The 19,931-nt window shown below is 53.8% G+C and overlaps 2 protein-coding genes across 6 annotated transcripts in view; one reads left to right on the top strand and one right to left on the bottom strand.

Annotated features, from left to right (window-relative positions):
• POLH (DNA polymerase eta) overlaps positions 1-9,145 on the top strand; it is a 39,699-nt gene extending 30,554 nt beyond the window's left edge. For both annotated transcript variants that reach the window (XM_002714695.5, XM_008262963.4), the window contains 2 exons: positions 1,635-1,804; positions 4,940-9,145. In XM_002714695.5, coding sequence (XP_002714741.1) covers positions 1,635-1,804; positions 4,940-5,759 — 990 coding nt within the window. In that variant the 3' untranslated portion in view covers positions 5,760-9,145. The remainder of the gene's footprint in view (positions 1-1,634; positions 1,805-4,939) is intronic.
• Positions 9,116-18,285, bottom strand: GTPBP2 (GTP binding protein 2). 4 transcript variants are annotated; one of them, XM_008262966.4, is made up of 13 exons: positions 18,166-18,285; positions 17,591-17,738; positions 14,422-14,448; positions 13,954-14,138; positions 13,486-13,594; positions 13,117-13,314; positions 12,691-12,865; positions 12,359-12,578; positions 11,933-12,068; positions 11,785-11,843; positions 11,057-11,228; positions 10,502-10,666; positions 9,116-10,321 (listed from the first exon to the last, which is right to left on the bottom strand). In XM_008262966.4, exons 2-13 carry the CDS (start codon positions 17,630-17,632, stop codon positions 10,145-10,147), a joined length of 1,665 nt encoding a protein of 554 aa, XP_008261188.1. In that variant the 5' UTR covers positions 17,633-17,738; positions 18,166-18,285; the 3' UTR covers positions 9,116-10,144. The 4 variants fall into 4 exon arrangements, with proteins under 4 accessions (XP_008261188.1, XP_069930177.1, XP_008261189.2 ...); XM_070074076.1 differs by lacking the exon at positions 18,166-18,285 and having other exon boundaries at positions 17,591-17,895; XM_008262967.3 differs by lacking the exons at positions 17,591-17,738; positions 18,166-18,285 and adding an exon at positions 16,063-16,307.
• Positions 18,286-19,931: the final 1,646 nt, after the last annotated feature.

Genomic DNA, 19,931 nt, shown 5'->3' with positions numbered 1-19,931 from the left:
TCTAAGAAGCCTTCCTAGTTACCCTGTCACATCAATAATATCCATCACTCTCTGCCTTACTCTGTTTTTTCAAAATCCCAGCATTCGTGTCTGTAGTCCTTTGTATTATCCACCTACTTGTTTATTACCCATGAGGTCCTGAACTGTCTAGAGGTACACAAGACACACTTAGAGTGGAGTGGTTTCAGTCAATAATAATTCCTTTGTAATTGCCAATTTGTGTTCTCTCAAGATATACAAATGTCTACAAATATGTTTACTCTCTCTCTTTCCCAAATAGTTGCTGCTTTCTACTCATTGGCCTTAGAGGTGTTTCTTCCCACGAGCATCTTTTGATTTTTGAGGGGAGCCCTCTGTAGACTTTTCACCTTGTATTTCTGCCTCCTGACTGTTTGAGTTGGCTGAGCAGCGGTGGTTTTCCGATGTTTGGCTTCACTGAAAACGGAGGCAAGGATCCTGCTCTCTAGAGGCTGTCAGTCCACTGTAGCTTCTGGAGCTGGGCTGTAAGGAGGAGGGACTGGGGCCGGTGTTAAGCAAGATGCCATCGTAACATCCCTCTTGAGCACTGGATTGAGTCCCGGCTGCTCTACTTGCAATCCAGCTCCCTGCTGATGTGCCAGGGAAAACAGCAGATGGCGGCCCAAGTACTCAGACTCCTGCAACCCACATGGGAGACCCAGAAGAAACTTCTGGCTCCTGGCTTTAGCCTGGCACAGCCCCAGCTGTTGTGGGCATTTGGGGAGTGACCCAATGGATAGAAGATCTTTTTGTCCCCTCTCTGTCCATAACTCTGCCTTTCAAATAAAGAAATAAAGGTTAAAAGAAAGGTACTAGTGAAAATTTCTACTGTTACAAAATGTAAGAATATCAGTTCCTTCATACCCAGAAGTAGCACAGACTCTTTTTGTAGAACCATGTAATCAAAATTTTATTCAGAAAATGTGATTCTATGGTATACATTCTGTACTGTTAGCATGTGTGGTGTATGAAAATAGGACATGCCTTTACATTCCTCTTGGTCCCTAACCTGTGCATAATATGTACTCAGTGTACATTTATAGTTTATGTAAGTAAATATTGGAATAAAGAGCCTTGTTCTTTACTTACTATTCTTTGTTCTTTACTTACTATTCTTTGTCCTGTATTGTCTTTTTTTTTTTTTTTTTTTTTTAAGATTTATTTATTTTACTTGAAAGAGTTACACAGAGAGAAGGAGAGGCAGAGAGAGAGAGAGGTCTTCCATCCACTGGTTCATTCCCCAATTGGCTGCAACGGCCGGAGCTGTGGCAATCTAAAGCCAGGAGCCAGGAGCTCCTCTAGGTCTCCCACATGGGTGCAGGGGCCCAAGGGCTTGAGCCATCTTCTGCTGTTTTCCCAGGCCACAGCAGAGAGCTGGATAGGAAGTGGAGCAGCCGGGATTCGAACCAGCGCCCATGTGGGATGCTGGCACTGCAGGCGGCAGCTCCACCCGCTACGCCACAGCGCTGGCCCCCCTGTATTGTATTTTAAACTATTTCTGTTTTCCAAACTCTTCTGTTACCCTTGATCCTTTTATTTCCTCTCATGCAGTTCAGTATATGGAATACAGAGGCTTCTGCTAACTATTTCTGATCTCAGTCCTCTTCCACCCACAGAATGACAGGATGGCCACCCAGTTGGCTGTGAGCATTCGTGTACAAGGAGACAAACGTCTGAGCAGCCTGCGCCGCTGCTGTGCCATTACTCGCTATGATGCTCACAAGATGAGCCAGGATGCCTTTGCTGCCATCAGGAACTGTAATACTTCTGGACTCCAGACTGAATGGTGAGTGTTTTTCCTAGCTCTTCTTCTCAGAAGAAACTTAGGCCTCGTTTTAGCTCTAAAATTGGTGGGCATCTGAGCTCTTCAGCTGGGGGCACTCTTTATAAATCAGTCTAGCAGCACCTATTACGGAGGAGAGTGGCTATCCCTTGGTGCACATGTAGCAACCCCAGAATCAAGGCAGCTCAGCTGCGGCTTCCTTGCCTACAGTTAGTACATTTGAGCTCCCAGGTACAGGTGGTAGGCAGTGAACTGATACTGTCTCTGCCTGTATTCATTCCTATAGTCAGGGAAATGACCGATTGTACTTGGAAAATAGAAGTTTCAACATGACACTTGGGCACTTCTCTCTCAATGACTTTATTGTTCTGTTTTAAAAGCATCTTTCATAACTTATGAAAGTGACCTATTTTCATTGGTAATTTCCACCTAAACATTCCAACTTAGTTACAGGCTCCACTGGTATCATATAAGTGTCACTTCTGCTAGTTATAAAATACAGCCAAATACATGATAAAGCCTCTTTTTGAAGCATGTTCATTTTCTATCCAGATAATAATGGTTTTCAAGCGAATCACTTAAGTTATTGCTTATGTAAATATATCGGTACATTGTTCTGTGTGCAGACATATAATATGATGGGGTCACTGAAGTTAGAGTCTGTGTTCTTAGAATTTACTTTTACTTGCTGGTATATTTGTTTTCAGCAGTTTATTTTGAACAGTTTTACATAACCAGGTGATAACTGTGGTACTGTGTTCATATGAAACCTTCCTTACTTAAAAATGTATGAGTCAGGGCCAGCATTCTGGTACAGATGATTAAGCCATCGCCTGCATTGCTGATATCCTGTATGAGTGCTGGTTCAAGTCCTGGCTGCTCTACTTCCTATCCAGGTCCTTGCTAATGCTCCTGGGAAAGCAGAAGATGGCCTGAATACTTGGGCCCCTGTCAACCATGTGAGAGATTCAGATGGAGTTCCAGGCTCCTGGCTTTGGCCTGACCCAACACTGGGCATTAAAGGCATTTGGGGAGTGAACCAGCAGATGGGAGATCCCTCCATCTCTCCCTTTCTTTCTTTCTTTCTTTTTTTAAGATTTATTTTATTTATTTGAAAGAGTTACAGAGAGAGGTAGAGACAGAGAGAGAGGTCTTTCATCTGCTGGTTCACTCCCCAGATGGCTGCAACAGCCAGAACTGTGCTGATCCGAAGCCAGGAGCCAGGAGCTTCCTCCGGGTCTCCCACATAGGTGTAGGGGCCCAAGGACTTGGGCCATCTTCTACTGCTTTCCCAGGCCATAGCAGAGAGCTGGATCAGAAGAAGAGCAGCCAGGACTAGAACCAGTGCCCATATGCCAGCACTTCAGGCCAGGGCATTAACCTGCTGCACCACAGCGCCGACTCTCTGTCTCTCCCTTTCTATCTCTTTTTAGCTCAGCCTTTCAAACAAATATATAAATCTTTTTTTTAAAAAGATTTATTATTTGAAAGAGTTAAACAGAGAGAGGAGAGGTAGAGAGAGAGAGAGAGATCTTCCATCCATTGGTTCACTCCCCAATTGGCTGCTACAGCTGGAGCTGTGCAGATTTGAAGCCAAGAGGCAGGAGCTTCTTCCTGGGTGTAGAGCCCAGAGACTTGGGCCATCTTCTAATGCTGTCCCAGGCCATAACAGAGAGCTGGATCAGAAGTGGAGCGGCTGCTCCATATGGGATGCCAGTGCTTTAGGCCAGGGCGTTAACCCGCTGCGCCACAGCACCGGCCCCAATAAATCTTTTTTAAAAAATGGGTAAGTTGGGGCCAGTGCTGTGGCGTAAGTGCCGACATCCCATATGGTCTCTGGTTTGAGTCCCTGCTGCTCCACTTCTGATCCAGTTCCCTGCTAATAGCCTGGGAAAGCAGTAGAAGATGGCCCAAGTGCTTGGTCCCCTGCACCCATACAGGAGACCCGGAAGAAGAACCTGGCTCCTGGCTTCAGATCAGCCCAGCTCTGGCCATTGTGGCCACTTGGGAAATAAACCAGTGGATGGAAGATTTCTCAGTCTCTCTCTCCCTCTCCCTCTCTCTCTCTCTTTCTCTAACTCTACCTTTTGAATAAAATAAGTAAATCATTAAAAAAAAATCTATAAGTTACAAGCTATGAAAAATATTCCTCCCCAATAGGGTGAAATTTATTGACAGGGAAACATCAAAATTATCTGATTAAAGCGTGTCCCAAAGCATGAAACATGTACAGTGAAATGCTGTCATAATAACTTTATAATTCTAAATATTCTGTACTTCATTTTATTTTCTGAAATTCAGCTTATGTGAAAACTTATGATAATCAGACATGAACTTCATTATAGGTATTTTTTAAAAGATTTATTTGAAAGGCAGAATGACAGAGAGAGACAAAGAGCCATCTACTGGTTCACTCCCAAAATGGCCACAACAGCCAGGCCAAGCCAAAACCAGGAACCAAGAACTCCATTCTGTGATCTCCCACATGGATGGCAGTGGTCCAGGTCTTTAGGCCATTTTCCGCTACCTTCCCTTGCCCATCAGCAGGGAGCTGAATCGGAAGCGGAGCCCCCAGGACTTGAACCAGCACTGATGGGGGTTGCCAGCATTGCAAGCTGCAGCTTACCTGTTACGCCACAGTGCCTGCCCCAGTAACTTCTTGAAATGTTTCTGAGACCGAGATTGGGAAATTCCACAGTGGAAAGTCTGGCAGGGTTATTGTTAGGTTTCAAAACAAGAGAATAGTGAAAAGGATTTTCCCAAGTCTTCCCAGTCTAAATACTCTAAAACTTTTCGGTTGCCCTGAGTAACACTTCTTACTGCAACCTTGAATTCCCGCAGCCCTGCAGTGGTATCCTATAACACACAGCCGTCAGGGCGTGGGCAGTTACCAAGCCAGTGGTTCTCAGGGTGGCCCCAAAGCGGCCACGTCAGCATCACCCAAGGGATTGTTACAGCTTCAATTCTCTGTTCATTGCAAGTCTACTGACAGTCTGATACACACTGAAGTTTGAGATCTACTTCAGTAAAGAATAAATTTCCTGTTGTGGCAGAACCAGAATCATGTTCATTTTTAATTTGAATTTGACCTCCGCTCTGGAATAGTGAGTGGATCTTGTTCCTTTCCTTTGCATACAGGTCCCCCCCCCTCACAATGCTTCTCCTCTGTGCTACCAAATTCGCTGCCTCCACCCCAAAGGTGCCGAGCAGCAGTTCAGAAGCTAAGGCCCCGGGGAGCGGCCCAGTGGTGGCAGCCACTAAGAAAGCAACTACTTCTCTGGAATCATTCTTCCAAAAAGCTGCAGAAAAGCAGAAAGTCAAAGAAGCTTCATCCCTTACCACCACTGCCCAGGCCCACACAAGCAGTTCACCCTCCAAGCCCTCGTCAGCTCTCCAAACCAGTAGAACTGCAGGAGTGGAGCCCTTCTTTAAGCAGAAAAGCCTGCTTCTACAGCAGAAAGAGCTTCATTCTTCACCGTGTCTCCCGCCGCAAGATCCTCAGCCCGACTGTAGCGCGTTGCCTGCACAAGATCCACACCGTGCCCCTGCTTGTGAAGGGGCGTTGAAATTGGAACCTGCTGCAGCAGCTCCCGCGCAGAGGGATTTGGCTCAAAACAGCTCAAGCCTGCTCGCTGCCTCTGCTTCCACGTGTGCTCTGGACGCGGCTCCCGGAGGAAGTGCTGCCCCGAGTCTTCTCGCTGCTGAGGACCTAGTGTCCTGTGAGAAGTGCGGCTCCCTGGTGCTGGTGTGGGAGATGCCGGAACACCTCGACTATCATTTTGCACTGGAGCTACACGAATCCTTCTTGCAGGCACACTCCTCAAACCCCCAGGTTGTTCCCGTCAAGTCTCCTCAAGGCAAAAGAAATCCCAAGAGTCCTTTGGCTTCCAGTAATAAACGCCCCAGGCCTCAAGGCATGCGGACACTGGAATCATTTTTTAAACCATTAGCACACTAGTGCTGCCTTCGGGCTTGCTGTGGGATATTAATATTTTATCTGTAACCCTGGGATATGGACATACATTTACTTCTTAAGGAAATTTATAACGATGAAACTTTTAATACCAAATTAAGGTTTCCATCTCTTCACATGCACGAATTCTAATCCCATTGCTGGTAGAGATGTAAAAATGCTCCCTCCCTTTGACGTTTTTGGACTTTAGGGAGGTAATATCATACATTAAACAGTGTGTAGGCCTTTGAGCCTAAGAGACCTGCTTCCAAACCTAACTATACTGTATGGCCTTGAGCAAGACACCGTCTCTGCAAAGCCTAAGACCTTACAGATTACTGAAAATCAAAAATGATATAAAGTACCTCACTTAAACTTGGTATCCAGAAGGAACCCAGTTAAAAAACCTTTTAAAAAAAGATTTATTTATTTGAAAGGCAGAGTGACAGGGCGATCTTCCATCTGTTTACTCCCCAAATGGCCATAATGGCTGGGGCTGGGCCTGGGCCTGGGCCAGACCGAAGCCAGGAGCCTGGAACTCCATCCAACTCTCCCATGTGGATGGCAGGGGCCCAAGTATTGGGGCCATCTTCTGCTGCTTTCCCAGGCACATTAGCAGGGAACTAGACCAGATGTGGAGCAGCTAGGACTCCAACTAGTGCTCCAGTATGGGATGCCTATGTTGCAGGTGGCAGCTTAACCCATTGTACCACCATGCCATCCCAAAAGAAATTTTTAAAAAATTTTCTCCTAGCTCTGTGACAGAGCAGTTCGGATAATGCCTTGAGCACAATTGTTTCTTCAGTTGGGGAATATGAGGTGAAACCTGGAAACCCGCAGAGTGACAACGTAGCTGGGTCAGGGCAGGGCTCTGCATGCAAAAGCTACACACTAAATATTGCATCTCATAGAAGTAAACCCTCTAACAGCCTCAGTTGTAATCACTGGCCCTTCTGCATTTTACTCTAATGTAGATTGTGATTGCTACTGGGCCAGTTCAAGTCTGTTGAGATTGGACCCAGTCATGGTCAGAACTAGATCACCTCTAGAACCGTGCTAGTCCAGCTCGAGTGGCAGCAGCACGAGGGGACTTGCTGGAAACGGTCTCCGCCTCACCACCACGCCTGCTCGGTCAGAATCTGATACGAACAAGACTCCCTGTATCTTTTTCAGTTTCACAAGCACTGGTCTACAGGATACCAAAGGTCAGGTTTGTGGAAAACAGTAACATTTGTAGTACAAACTCGAGGGAAGTGCTTGGGAGGCGCTCTGGCATGTTCACCTCTCTCCTGTTAAAGTATGAATTGAGAGTTTTATATTCGTGATTGTAGCCTTTTGTACTTGTTCCATGTTTGTAGGATTTTTAATCTCCATTCTGTGTGGGAAGTCACTTTTGGCTTTTCTGATAGAGGGAACCTTGAATTCCTTGTGTAACCCTCCTGGAGAACTGAGCTAGGTGGTAACTGGTTAAATGTGTCAGGAAAATGCTGTTCATGTCCTTTCTGTATATGTGTGTGAACCAGCCTCTGAGCTTTTTTAAATGGGGGACATTTCATGTAAAGAAGGGAGGAAGCCACTAGGAGCAGCGGGAAATCAGTTTTCAAAGATATTTGTCATTGTTATGGCACTGAATACAGACAGTGATTCACTGTGTATTTGTCTTTCCCCTACTAGACTTGTAGCTTCTTAAAAGCAAGAATTCCTAACAATGCCTTGCATATAATAATGTTTTATATTCCATAGATAAATATGTAGTGACATTCTAGATGTGATTATTAGAATTGGGGTAATAAAAATGTATAAACTCCTCAGGGGCCAGCCTTACATATCCTCCTATTCCCTGAGTGTTCTGGCTGAGCCAGAGAGGCAGGGCGGCTCGCACTTTAATGCTCTCGGGACAGAATGTCACATCACACCTTGGGCCACATTTGTCATTGTCTTTTTTTTTTTTTTTTTTTTTTTGACAGGCAGAGTGGACAGTGAGAGAGAGAGACAGAGAGAAAGGTCTTCCTTTGCCGTTGGTTCACCCTCCAGTGGCCGGCGCACCGCGCTGATCCGAAGGCAGGAGCCAGGTGCTTCTCCTGGTCTCCCATGGGGTGCAGGGCCAAGCACCTGGGCCATCCTCCACTGTACTCCCTGGCCACAGCAGAGAGCTGGCCTGGAAGAGGGGCAACCGGGACAGAATCCGGCCCCCCACCGGGACTAGAACCCGGTGTGCTGGTGCCGCAAGGCGGAGGATTAGCCTAGTGAGCTGCGGCACTGGCCTTGTCATTGTCTTTTACTAGGGTCAGTGCTCAAAATACGTCTTTTTTTTTTTTTTTTTTTTTTTTGCAGATGACTTTTTTTTTTTATTTGAAAGGGATCTTCCATCTGCTGGTTCACATCCCAAATGTGAACCTAGAACTCCTTCAGGGTCTCCTGCATGGCAGGGTTCCCAAGCACTTGGGCCGTCTGCTGCTGCCTTCCCAGGTACGTTGGCAGGGAGCTTGATTGGAAGCAGAGCACTGGAACTCAAACCAGTGCTCGGGCATGGCATGCCGGTGTCACAGGCCACAGCTTAGCTCACCGCACCAGAATGCCAGCCCCTTGACTTCAGCTTTGAGCCTTATTTTTGTACTTCTAAAATGAGGGACTATGGTTTGGCCAGGCTAAGGACATAGCTATATAAACCTGAAAATTGTACTCCAAGTAGCTGGCAGAGCACAGAGGAAGAGTACTCTCTACTGCCGAAACCTCTTGCAAGCAGCCAATTCCCCGAGTCCACAGAGCTACCTACTCAAGCTGTTTTCAGTTTCACTTTCTACTCAGAGACCTGCGTAACAGGCCAGAACACTTGCTGCCACACTGGAACCCGGATCCTCTGTGGGGCAGATGAGCGAAGAATGGGAAATGGGATCCCATGTGGGTTCTTTCCTACCCAGGGCTCAGTGGTGTTAGGGTTCCACTCATCTCTGGAGAGAAGTCTAGCTCGCTCTCTTTTTTTTTTTTTTTTTTTTTTTTTGACAGGCAGAGTGGACAGTGAGATAGAGACAGAGAGAAAGGTCTTCCTTTTGCCGTTGGTTCACGCTCCAGTGGCTGCTGCAGCCGGCGCATCGCGCTGATCCAATGGCAGGAGCCAGGTGCTTCTCCTGGTCTCCCATGGGGTGCAGGACCCAAGCACCTGGGCCATCCTCCACTCCTGGGCCACAGCAGAGAGCTGGACTGGAAGAGGGGCAACCGGGACAGAATCCGGTGCCCCGACCGGGACTAGAACCCGGTGTGCCAGCGCCGCAAGGCGGAGGATTAGCCTACTGAGCCGCAGCGACGGCCAGAAGTCTAGCTCCCTAAAGTGGAGTCTGGGTCCTAAACACAAGTACAGTGTATTCAATAAAACATTTTTATTCTGTACAATATATATGTGTATTTAAATATATATATACATATGTGTGTGTGTGTGTGTGCAGAGAAACCTCAACCAACAAATCCCTGAGTCCACGGGAACCCAGGAAGCTAACCTAGGGCAAGGCAGGAGTCCATGCCTAAAGAGTGGCAGGATGGCAACATCCTTCCCTTTCCTCCTGGTTCCCTGCAACAGAGGGAAGGGGATGATTGCTACCACTTCCGGAAACAAGGGCTTCTGAGGGCACAGCACGGGGCCTGCGGGCCAGTCCCCAGCCAGCAGCTGGGGAAGGGAAACACTCTCCGACCCAGCACGAAGGCCAGCAGAGGAGTGCAGCTGGTCTCCGGTGTGCCAGGCCTGAGCTTGGCAGCCCCACGCCGGGGCCAGCACAACAAATAGCACCTGTGGGGCCTGTGAGAGGAGGAACTGGGGAAATGGCCCTTGAGTGAAGAAGGGGAGGAGGATAAAGCTGAGGGGCAGGCCTTGGCCTCCGCACGGGAGGCGAGCACTGCCATTCACTGTCTGTGCCGTTTCTTCAGACCCTGGGTCGTGAGACGAGAGCAGATGTCTTTGTCCGCAGTCGGTCAGTGGTGGGCAACTTAGATGGCCTTGAGAAGAGGTATAGAAAATGGAGTGCTTTCGAGGGCCATCCCAGTTTGTGACAATTCCTGAAGTGCAGAGACGACACTGGCGAATCTCGCCTAGTCCCGGTAGGAGGGCCGAGGCGGCTGCTCAGCTCCCGCCAGTAGCCAGGCCACAGGGTTGCCAGGTTGTGAGTCACCGAGGTGGGCACACAGCTTCGGGGCACTGCCCTGACTTGTGTCTTCTCCCTCAGGACTCCTTTCTGGCCACACCAAGCTTGGCACCTCTCCAGAAAGGGCTGGGGGCAAGTGGCAGAGAGCACCCCGTCTCCCTAGCCTATTAACACACAGAGCCGCCAGCCACGGGCAGCATGGCCAGAGTCACCTTATGTATTGTCAGGACAGCAGGAGAGCTGTCGCGCCTGGAGGTCTCAGAAGCCCATGTTGGCCTGAGCTTCTCCCGCTGCGATGGCTTGCACGTCAGTGACGTGGCCGATGCCCTTGGTGACACCCTCGCGGAACAGCAGCTTGGCGCCCACCTTCAGGTACTCCGGGTGTTTCAGGAAGCGGAAACGCACCACTGCCTTCTCCCCGGTCCGCAGCTTGTCCTGCAGCAGACAAGCGCTCACTGCCCTGGCCACCACCTCCCGTCCCACAGCCTCGGCTCCCCGGCCCGCCAGGTGAGCGGTCTTCCCTCCGTGGGGCCAGGCCGCGCTCCTCTCCGGAGGCAGGAGGGGGATGACTTTTCCCTGGAGAAACGGGGGCACTGACAGCCGGGCCCCGCTCACCTTGGCGTGGATCTTCTCCACCACGGCCGTCTGGCGGACGTTGCCCACGTGTACCGTCACCTGGAACCCCCGGCGGAAGGTGGTGGCATGGAACAGGAGGACGATCTCTGCCTCGAACACTGAGCAGATGGTGGGATTCATCTCGGGGCTCACCATCACCATGCCCTGAGGAGGCAGAGCCCCCAGCCCCGGGCGGGGTGGGGAGCAGGGCGCACGTTAGGCCCTTCCCCCCCAGCTACTACACCCCCTACAGCTGCATTTCCTGTCCTCTGGGACTCCAGACACAAAGGCCAGAACCCTTCTGTGGCCACCTCCCACGTCCTCTCGCCCTCTCAGGCCGTGTCTGGCGTCCTGGGCGCTAAGGCGTGCACTGCTTCCTGTTGAGCACCGTGCTCCTCCCAAGCACGCTAAGTTGCTTCCATGCAGTCTAATGAGCATGCAGACCAGGTCTCCTTTGGGTTTCGCTGAAGCGGCGGGCGGTTCCTCAAGCGGCAGCCAGCGTGCTAGACACTTCCCTTTCGTTTGCTCTCCGGCCCACCCGGCCACCCGTCTCACCTTGCGCAGCAGCGCGCGGTCGAAGTCCCCGAGGGCCAAGGTTGCGGCCTGGCCGGCTCGCAGCACGCGGCAGGCGGAACGGTTGCGCTGGATGCTGCACACTCTCAGCTCCAGGAAGCAGCCGTCATCCGTGGGGCCCACGACCAGCTGGTCCCCCTCACGGCAAATCCCACTGCAGTCCAGAGGGCAGGTGGCATGGCGTCAGCCCGGCTCCCTGCCCCCACCTTCTACTCCTCAGAGCGCGCCTTCCCTTTCGGGGTGGAGTCCCTCAAGTGGAGGTAAGGGGGGGTGGCTCCTGGCCCCGGCCCAGAGGTCAGACTCTGGAGGCTACAGCCACAGAAGGCCAGCAGCTGCGGCAGGCGCAGGCACCTGCTGGTTTGACAACGCCGGATGCTTGATCCCTGAGGGAGCAAAATCTCCCCCTTGGGGTTCATCCTCTCTCGGGCGGAGTCTCGAGGGCCCTCTCCTTCCCCCACTTGGAGGTGCGATCACAGATGAACACACTCTGGTTTCTTCCCGGGGGCCAGGTCCCATACTGTCCCCCAGGGGAAAGCCGGGACACTGTCTCCCGCCGTGAGCCAACACGCTAGCGTCCCGCGCTCCTCTGGGAGGGAAGGCCTAATCTGCAGCCAGGCACATGCTTCGGATGGGCTCTGTGCAATGCCAGGGTCTCGTCCTGCGGGTCACGATGCCGCGCAGAAGGGCGGGTAGCAAGCAAAGCCATTCACCTGGAAAGTGTCCCTCCAACAACCGTCCCCACCTCCGGCACTGTGTAGATTTCATCCACCTGAAGCCAAAGAAATCGCCATCAGTGGCCCGCCCAGGAGGGCCTCGTCGCGGAGCCTGGGTGCTCCCCGCCCCGCAGCAGCCGCCTACCTGGAATTCTGTCAGCTGCTGCATGAGCTCCTCCTGCTCCTTGCTGTTGGTGAGAGGCGGGAGGATATTCAGGAAGACTTTGAGGAGGTCCAGACTCTCTCCAGACACGCTGGACAGCGTGAAGATAGGGGTGACGCTGCAGAGGGAGCCAGGCACGGCCACGTGAGGAAACCCGCCCGGGACACGGAGGCCGGGGGAGCTTTCACCTGGGCAGCTGGGACCCCCGCTCACACCCCTGCTAATGGCTCAGGAGCTCGTACTGCGTGAAGCCCACCCCCAAGCCCAGGGAAGACAGGGAACGCTGCCCTTCATCCCCAGGGCTCGGCGCACCAGCAGAGACTCCCACAATGCCAAGTTGAAGGGCTCCCAGAACTGGTCTGGCCCTGGAGCCCCGAGGACCGCAGCTGTCGAGGGAGGCGAGCTTACTTGGGTGACTGCGCAAACTGCTGAGCAGCGGTGACAGCGTCGTCCTCGGAGGTGACCAGCATGGGGACCTTGTGGCAGCCCGGCTGCTTGAGGACTCGCTCCAGCTGGCGGACCGTCCTCTCCACTGTGGTCTTGGCACACAGGTCCACCTTGCTGACCACCACGAAGAAGGGCACTTTCAGGGCCAGGGCCAGCCCCAGATGTTCCCTCGTGGTGCCGGCTGTCTCGGAGAGAGAAGGCAGGCGGCGGGAGGGCAGAGTGAGCGACTGCAGAAGGGAGGAGCGGGAAGGGGCGGAGTCCGCAGCCCTGTCCCCGCCCCCCGCAGCTCCTACCAATGCCGGTGTTGGCGCTGACGAGCAGCAGGGCGCAGTCGGGGCAGTAGGAGGTGAGGCCGAAGATGGTGGTGTGGAGGTACTTGTGGTGGCCGGCCAGGTCGATGAAGGTGATCATCTTGGAGCTGCTCTCGCAGATTTCTTCTGCCGTCCGGGAGTCACTGTAATTCACCACCTGGCCCGGAGCCCAGGGCTCTCAGTGCCCCTCGCGAGCCTCCCCAACCCTTCAAGGGTTGCCAGGACCTAAAGCCAGTCCCTGGGTGACCCTGCCTCGTAACCCGGAGCCCCAGTTCTCACTGCATTCGTTGGCTCCCCATTTGTCTGCTAGGGGGACAGTCTCCACACTCTGCCCCCGGCCTCTGTCCTTCACCACTACCATCCCATCCTCGGAGTCTCGCCCCACTGGGTCCCGTGGATCCCATGCACCTCTCCCTTGCTGTTAAAGCCCAGGATCTCGAAGCTGATGCTGGAGGTTCGGCCAGACTGTATCTCGTGTAGGTGGCGGAAAAGGTTGAGCCGGGCCCGGCCCCGCCCGTTGTCCAGCTCTCCCTGGGTCAGGACTCCAAGCAGGGTCGACTTCCCAGAGTCCACGTTCCCCAGGACGGCCACGCGGAGGTCTAGGAACTGTGGACGAGGTGCCAGAGGTAAGGGCTCCCACCCCTCAGCTCTCTTGCTGCAGGCTGAGCCCAGGGCCGGGACATTCCCTGGAGAGCTTGTGTGGTGATGAGCCCAGACCAGGGGAAGAGCTGCCACCCCCAGTCCCCACCAGGGAGCTGCAGACCGGGGTGCACTCACCTGCTGGTTGTCCGGGACCTTTCGTACCAGCACCTCAGTGATCTTGCGGGGCGTGTCACTGTCATAATCCACTTCTCGTTCCCGGAGGACAGTGATGTCTGCCCCGACCCTGTCACGGCAAAACCACCGCTGCCCATCTCCCCTGACCCTCCCTTGCCAGCCCAGCTCTGGGGCCAATGACCTGCGTGCACCTCTCACAGAGCTCCGGGCACCTTCCTGCACTTGCCACCACCTTCCGGCCTGCCTCCCCCCAGACCCCCAACCCCCCAACCCAATTCCTTAAAACAAAGACACAAATGTTCAATCAAGGAGCAAGGCCTAGCTAGGGCCACTGAGGAAGAGGCCTGAGCCCTACTCCTCCCTGCTTGAGCTCCGTCAGGAGAGCACCCCGGCCCCTCGGCCACTAGGTGAGTGGGGACGCGTGGCTCCTCCCCTGAGTCAGGGGAAGGGAGGGGAGGGGGGGCCTACTTCTCCGCCATCCGGTGCAGAGTCTTGAGGGAGGCCCGCATCTCCTCCTCGGCCAGCCCCACCAGCAGCCCGTTGTCCTCCACCCCGATCTGGTAGACGGCCTCACCGCGTCCCTCCTGCAGCCGCCACTTCATCTGTGTGACCAGGTGCTCAAAGCGGTACTGGGATGGATTCACCAGCTTCAGCTTAGGGCGGGTGGGGTGGGCGAGAAGGTGGAATCAGAGGGGTTCCTGCCACACCCACGTGGCGCCCGCCTGTCCTGCTGCAAGGACCCACGTGGCGCCCGCCTGTCCTGCTGCAAGGACCAGCACCTTCCCTCTCCACTTCATAAACCCTGTGTCCCCGCACCCTGCACCATGCCCCTAAGGTCTTCCTACAGGTCATCAAGTTGGAAGGACCTCAGAGAAATGACCCCAGGGTGGCAGAGACAACCTACCCCAGCCCCTGCTCCTCCAGCCTAAGACTCACTTTGTATTCGATGTTTCCATCTTCAGCCTGAAAAGGAACAGGGAGCAGTTACCACACCCGGTGCACACTCAGTCCTTGCTTCCCTGTGGCGCCCATCAGAGCAGGAAGCCCCAGTGGCATCTGCTTAGGCAGGTACCAAAGGTCACTGGCTGGCAGACAAGCCCTGGAGCAGCCTGTGTGAAAGGCCTGCAGGACACCGAGTCCCCTGACCTGGCCGGGAACAGACCCCCAGGCCCTCCTGTGGGCCCCTTCGGTCCCCGCAGTCTCACACCGCACTTCCCAGACGTTTCTGTCTCCTCCGCGCCCAGGCTGTTGAAACCTTGCTTTGCCACTGGTCAGGGAGACACCATTTCCTTCCTGCCTGCCCCTCTCAGCTGATGTCATCAGGAGTCCAGAGCGGCAAGAGGTTCTGGACCAGGGCCAGCGGGTGAGCTCAGCACTGGTCGCTGTGCGCGCCCAATGGGAGGGGAACCAGGTGAGAGAGGAACAGCGCACCAAAGTTGGGGCTGAGATCAACAAAAGCAGCTCGGGTAGACACCAAGACCAGACTGGCCATGGCTGTGACCTCCTGCCCCTCGCGCCTCAGAGGTGAAGTCCTGGACCCGTACTACAATCTCTTTATCCACTCCCCAGGTGCTAGCACCACACAGAAGCATCTGTTGCCTGAACTTTCACTCGCAGGCGCAAAAGGCCCTGGATCCGCCTGTTCTGCCGGCCGACTCCTCTCCGGCCATCGCCGCGTGTCATAATTCCATCCCTTCAGAGCCCTGTGGCTCCCAGGCCCTACGAGGTCTTGACCCGTCACCTCTCCCTCATGCGGCATAGCCGACCTTCCCCGGCCACCAAAGCCCTTCCCTAGCGGTTCTCAAAGGGACATGCCGGGACCAGCAGCACTAGCGTCCCATGAAACGCCCCTGTCAGAAATGCGCATTCCCCGGCCTGCCCCTCCCGTGATTCGAAATAAAGTCACCCGGTGACTCCTGACTCCGATGTGAACTTTGATGACCACTGGTGTGGCTCTTCCCCTAGGTCCTCCTCTCCTAAGACAGAGGAACAAAGCCGGACTCATGCTGTGCCTTAAAGACAGATGGAGCAGGTGCGTGGGGGCTCTGCTCGCCCTCAGCCCCCTCACAGGGCTGGCAAAGACCAGAGGACTACTAAGTTAACTGTTCTCTGGCTCTGTGCATGTGTGTGCGTGTGAGTGTGTGTGTGTAAGCTGAGGCTAGGGAGGGAACATATTGCTCCCTTCTCGGGTACTCCCCTGCTCCCTGCGGAGCAAGTTTGGAAAAGTGGTGGTTCCTCCTCTCACCTCCTCATCCCAGGATGCCGCCTGCCTCCCCCCCCCCCCACTACAGCCCAGACAGGGGGTCGGGCGGTCTGCGCTGCTATTCCCAAGGCAGTGGGATCCCCTTTCCCCCACTTCTCTCCTCACTATGCCTCCCCGAGGTCCTGACACTGAAGGGGCGGTCCAGGGATGGGGAGGGGGTCTCGCGACCGGAAGGAGGGTTCTCCCCCCGCGCCCCTCCTCCCGGAGGTCTTGACACCGGAAAAGGGGATTAATTCTTCTCGGTCCCGCTTCCCTGCCGTCCCGGAGCCGAAAGGAGTGGTCTCCTCTCAGCCCGCCGCTTCTCAGGTGCTCACCTCCGGGGGCAGGTACGGGGGATTGTTGGCTTTGCCCCCTCTGTTCCTTCCGTTCTTCTTCTTCCCCTTCGGGCCCCCGCAGCCGCTGCTGCCGCCGGCCCCCCTAGCCTTGAGGGTTCCGCCCATGGCCGGGCCCCCTCCGGGCCGGCAGCAGCCGCCGAACAGCTCCGATACCCGCGAGTCCATTCGCCGCTGCCGCCAGCCCCCCGCCCGGCCCCTCCCCCCCGCTGCCGCCGCCGCCGCCGCCGCCGCCGCCGCCGCCCCCTCCGCCGCCGCCGCCGCCCCTACTGCCACCGCCGTGTCGGGCCAGCCAGAGGAGAGCGGGGTGGGGCCCGGCGCAAGCCACGCCCCCGCCTCCTGCCTCCTGGTCGCGTCAGAAACAGCCGCGGTGCACCATGGGATACGGAGTCCACAGCCCTGGGATCTCGCTCGAAACCATAAGCCGCCGCCCTACAACTCCCAAGAAGCATCGCGGCATGCAGGGTCGCAGTAGTGGTGGGGCGTGGACAAGAGCGCGCCTTCGCGCGCAAAGACCTATGGGGGCTGTAGTCTGGCTCCCAGTCTTCGCGCGCCGAACCGCTCTTGTTCCAGGGCCGGGGGATGGGGCCGGCCACTGTCCGCGAAGGGTTTACATCGGGATCGAGCTTTGCGGGCGCCCCTGGGTTTGGCCCCTTAAGCGCAGATTCTGAACAGATTTTGGATGTGGAGAGCTGCAGAATTCGGGGTGACTTCGGCCTGCTGGCTCCACCCCTGCCTCGGTTTCTTCCCCGATGGCCGGCGTGCCGTCGGGGGTGAGTCAGGGCGAACGCCAGGGCGGAGGCGGGTGGTGGTTAGCCTAATTATGGCTGTTATTGTTGCGATGATTATGCCACCCGTACATAGTAGTCGCTGCTTTATGACCAGGCTGGCACCTTCCGAGGATTGGTTTTGGCAGCCCCAGGCACTGCCATGGCCCGACACGAGGCTCGAACCTATAAACCTGCTGGCTCCCGGGTGGGGGAAAGGAGGGAGCGGGGTGGGGTGCTGAGGGGACTGCCGCAGCGCGCCTGCCTCCTCCCCTTTGTTTTGAAACTGAACCAATAGGGGAAACCTAAGTTTGGTTTAAAAACCACCAGGGCTGTAGGAGGAGCCTGGCTCTCTCTAGGGGCGGGACCGGGGTTCCAATTACAGCAAGCACTGCGAGGGCGGGGAAGTGGCCGGGAATAGAAACTTGGCCAAGGGCTCCAGGGGCTTGTTGACTTCTGCTTTTCTTGCCAAGTCACCTCTCCTGTTCTTTAGCGCTCTTGCACTCGGCGAAGAGTAAACACATTCGTGACAAGGCAGTGTCCAAGGCACCAGAGAGGCAGGGCAGGGAAGCAGTCCTAGGTTCAGTTCCTAGCCCCTAGGCCCCCAGGACACCACGGAACAGTATATCCACTTCCCCTCTCTTCCCAAACACTGAGTGCATCCACGGCCAAGAATTAAAACAGCTCTTCCCCGCCAGGCCTCAGTTTCCCTTAGAGGACTGGAAGCAGCGGCAGTGGCTTACCTCTGGCAATCCCTGCAGGGGTTCAGACCTGGTGGAGTCCATGGCTTCCTGTCAGGGCCACATGGAGGGAGACTGGCGGTCTACAGATGTGTAGGTGTTGTCTGCCTAGCATAACTCCCCGAGGCAGAGAGCGCAGAAAGACCAAAATCTGCAAAAGGGCCCAACAGGCCCAGCCGATTGTGTAGGTCTTCAGGGGCTGCAAGCACAAGTGACTTCTCTTCTTGATCCTGTGCAGTTGTTGAGGGAAAGGCCCACCCCAGCCAGGAGCAGAGGACCGCTGCTGAGGACCTGAGACTGCAGAACTCAGCGAGTGACCTCCAGAAGGAAGGGGATTGGAAGGGAGCGATAAGACCATCCCCCAACACACTCACTCCAACCAGAAAACCAGGGCCTGCTGCTCTTGGGAGATAACCCTTGTCTGTTCATCCACAGGGATCTTTCAACCACCAACCCCAACTCGCAGAACTTAGCTTCACCCCTCCCCATTCCCGTGTCTCCTAAGTGGAGAACTTCTTTGAAGAGATGGGAAGGGATAGCCCGTTCTGATACACCTTTCCTGACCACACCTGGCCTACCACAGTCAGAAGTGAGGGCGGGTAGAGGCGGAGGCTGAACAAAGCTGTCTGTCGAGGAGATCAGGGTCCTGGGACCTGGAACGTGGTGTCTGCGTTGTTTCCTGGAGGCGTTGCTTAAGAGGTGCCTGTGAGGTGTGTGGCTGTGGGATACATATATTAAGGATACACACACCCACGTCACATGAAAACATTTTTCCTGGTATGTCATTAGTCACTTATTTGTGTGTAGAGTACTTCTGCATACGTTTAAACTCACATTTAGCAACCTTTCCCTTATGCTATCTTAATTTTATGTCATCCCCTAAGATTTTACCCCAACTCTTGGGTTATAAGTTATGCCCCAATATTTTCTTCTAGAAGCTTTGAGGCTTATTTTTATGTTTAGAGCTTTAATTTGTTTGGGTCTGTCTCTCTGTAGTATGTTGGTAGGAACTAATTTGATTTTTTTCCTGAATGGATAGGGAGTATTTTTTTTTTATTATTTGACAGATAGAGTTAGACAGTGAGAGAGAGAGACAGAGACAGAGAGAAAGGTCTTCCTTCCACTGGTTTACCCCCCAAATGGCTGCTATGGCCGGAACTACGCTGATCCGAAGCCAGGAGCCAGATGCTTCCTTCTGGTCTCCCACGCGGGTGCAGGCGCCCAAGCCCTTGGGCCTTGCACCCAGGGAGACCAGGAGAAGCACCTGGCTTCTGCCTTCGGATCAGCGTGGTGCGCCAGCTGCAACGTGCCGGCCACAGCGGCCATTGGAGGGTGAATCAACGGTAAAGGAAGACCTTTCTCTCTGTCTCTCTCTCTCACTGTCCACTCTGCCTGGCAAAAATAAAAAATAAATAAATTTAAAAAAAGAAAAGTCGTCATCATGATAGACTGTGATCTGCATGGGAGGGTACTTCAGAAAGTTTGTGAAACATGAAATTAAATAAGTGCAAAAATTTTTCGAAATCCATTGCTGCTCTTTCACGATATACATTTTGCATATTTATTGAAGACCTCTTTGAATTCATGGATTTCACATTGTTCTAAATTTTATTTTCATTTTATTGGAGAGGCAGACAGAGAGACAGTATCCATCTGCCAGTTTACTCCCCAGATACCTGCAACAGCCAGGGCTGGACCAAGCTGAAGCCCCGGAGCCCAGAATCAATCCAGGTCTCCCATGTGGGTGGCAGGGACCCAGGTATTTCAGCCACCCTCTTTTCTTGTGTCCCAGGGTGCACATTAGCAGGAAGCCAGGCATTCAGTATGCGGTGTGGGCATCCCAGGCAGCAACTAAGTGCTGCACCAAGTGCCTGCCCCCAGACTTCAAAACTTTTTTGCACCAGGACAAACATCTTTGAATTACACTTTCCACAAAAATATTTAAAGTACCTATGATGTAGATATCTTAGTATGTGGACCTGTTTCTGGACTATCTTCTGGTTTACTGTGTGTACATTTATTTTTTAAGATTTATTTATGTGTTTATTTGAAAGGCAGAGAGAGAGAGCGATATCCCCCATCCACTGGTTGGCCCCCACAAAATGGATCCAATGACCAACAGGGGCTGGGCCAGGCTGAAGCTGGAGCTAGGAACTCCGTCTGTGCATACGTTTAAGTGAATCAGAAGTGGGACAGTGGGGCCAGCACTGTGGCTTAGCAAGTAAAGTCACCACCCATGATGCCAGTTTGAGTCCCTGTTGCTCCACTTCCAATCCTGCTCCCTGTTAATGTGCCTGGGGAAGCAATGGAGAATGGCCCAAGTCCTTGGGCCCCTGCACCCATG

The sequence above is a fragment of the Oryctolagus cuniculus genome, chromosome 5 (assembly GCF_964237555.1).
Source record: "Oryctolagus cuniculus chromosome 5, mOryCun1.1, whole genome shotgun sequence".
NCBI lineage: Eukaryota > Metazoa > Chordata > Mammalia > Lagomorpha > Leporidae > Oryctolagus > Oryctolagus cuniculus.
This window is presented reverse-complemented; position numbering and strand designations above follow the sequence as displayed.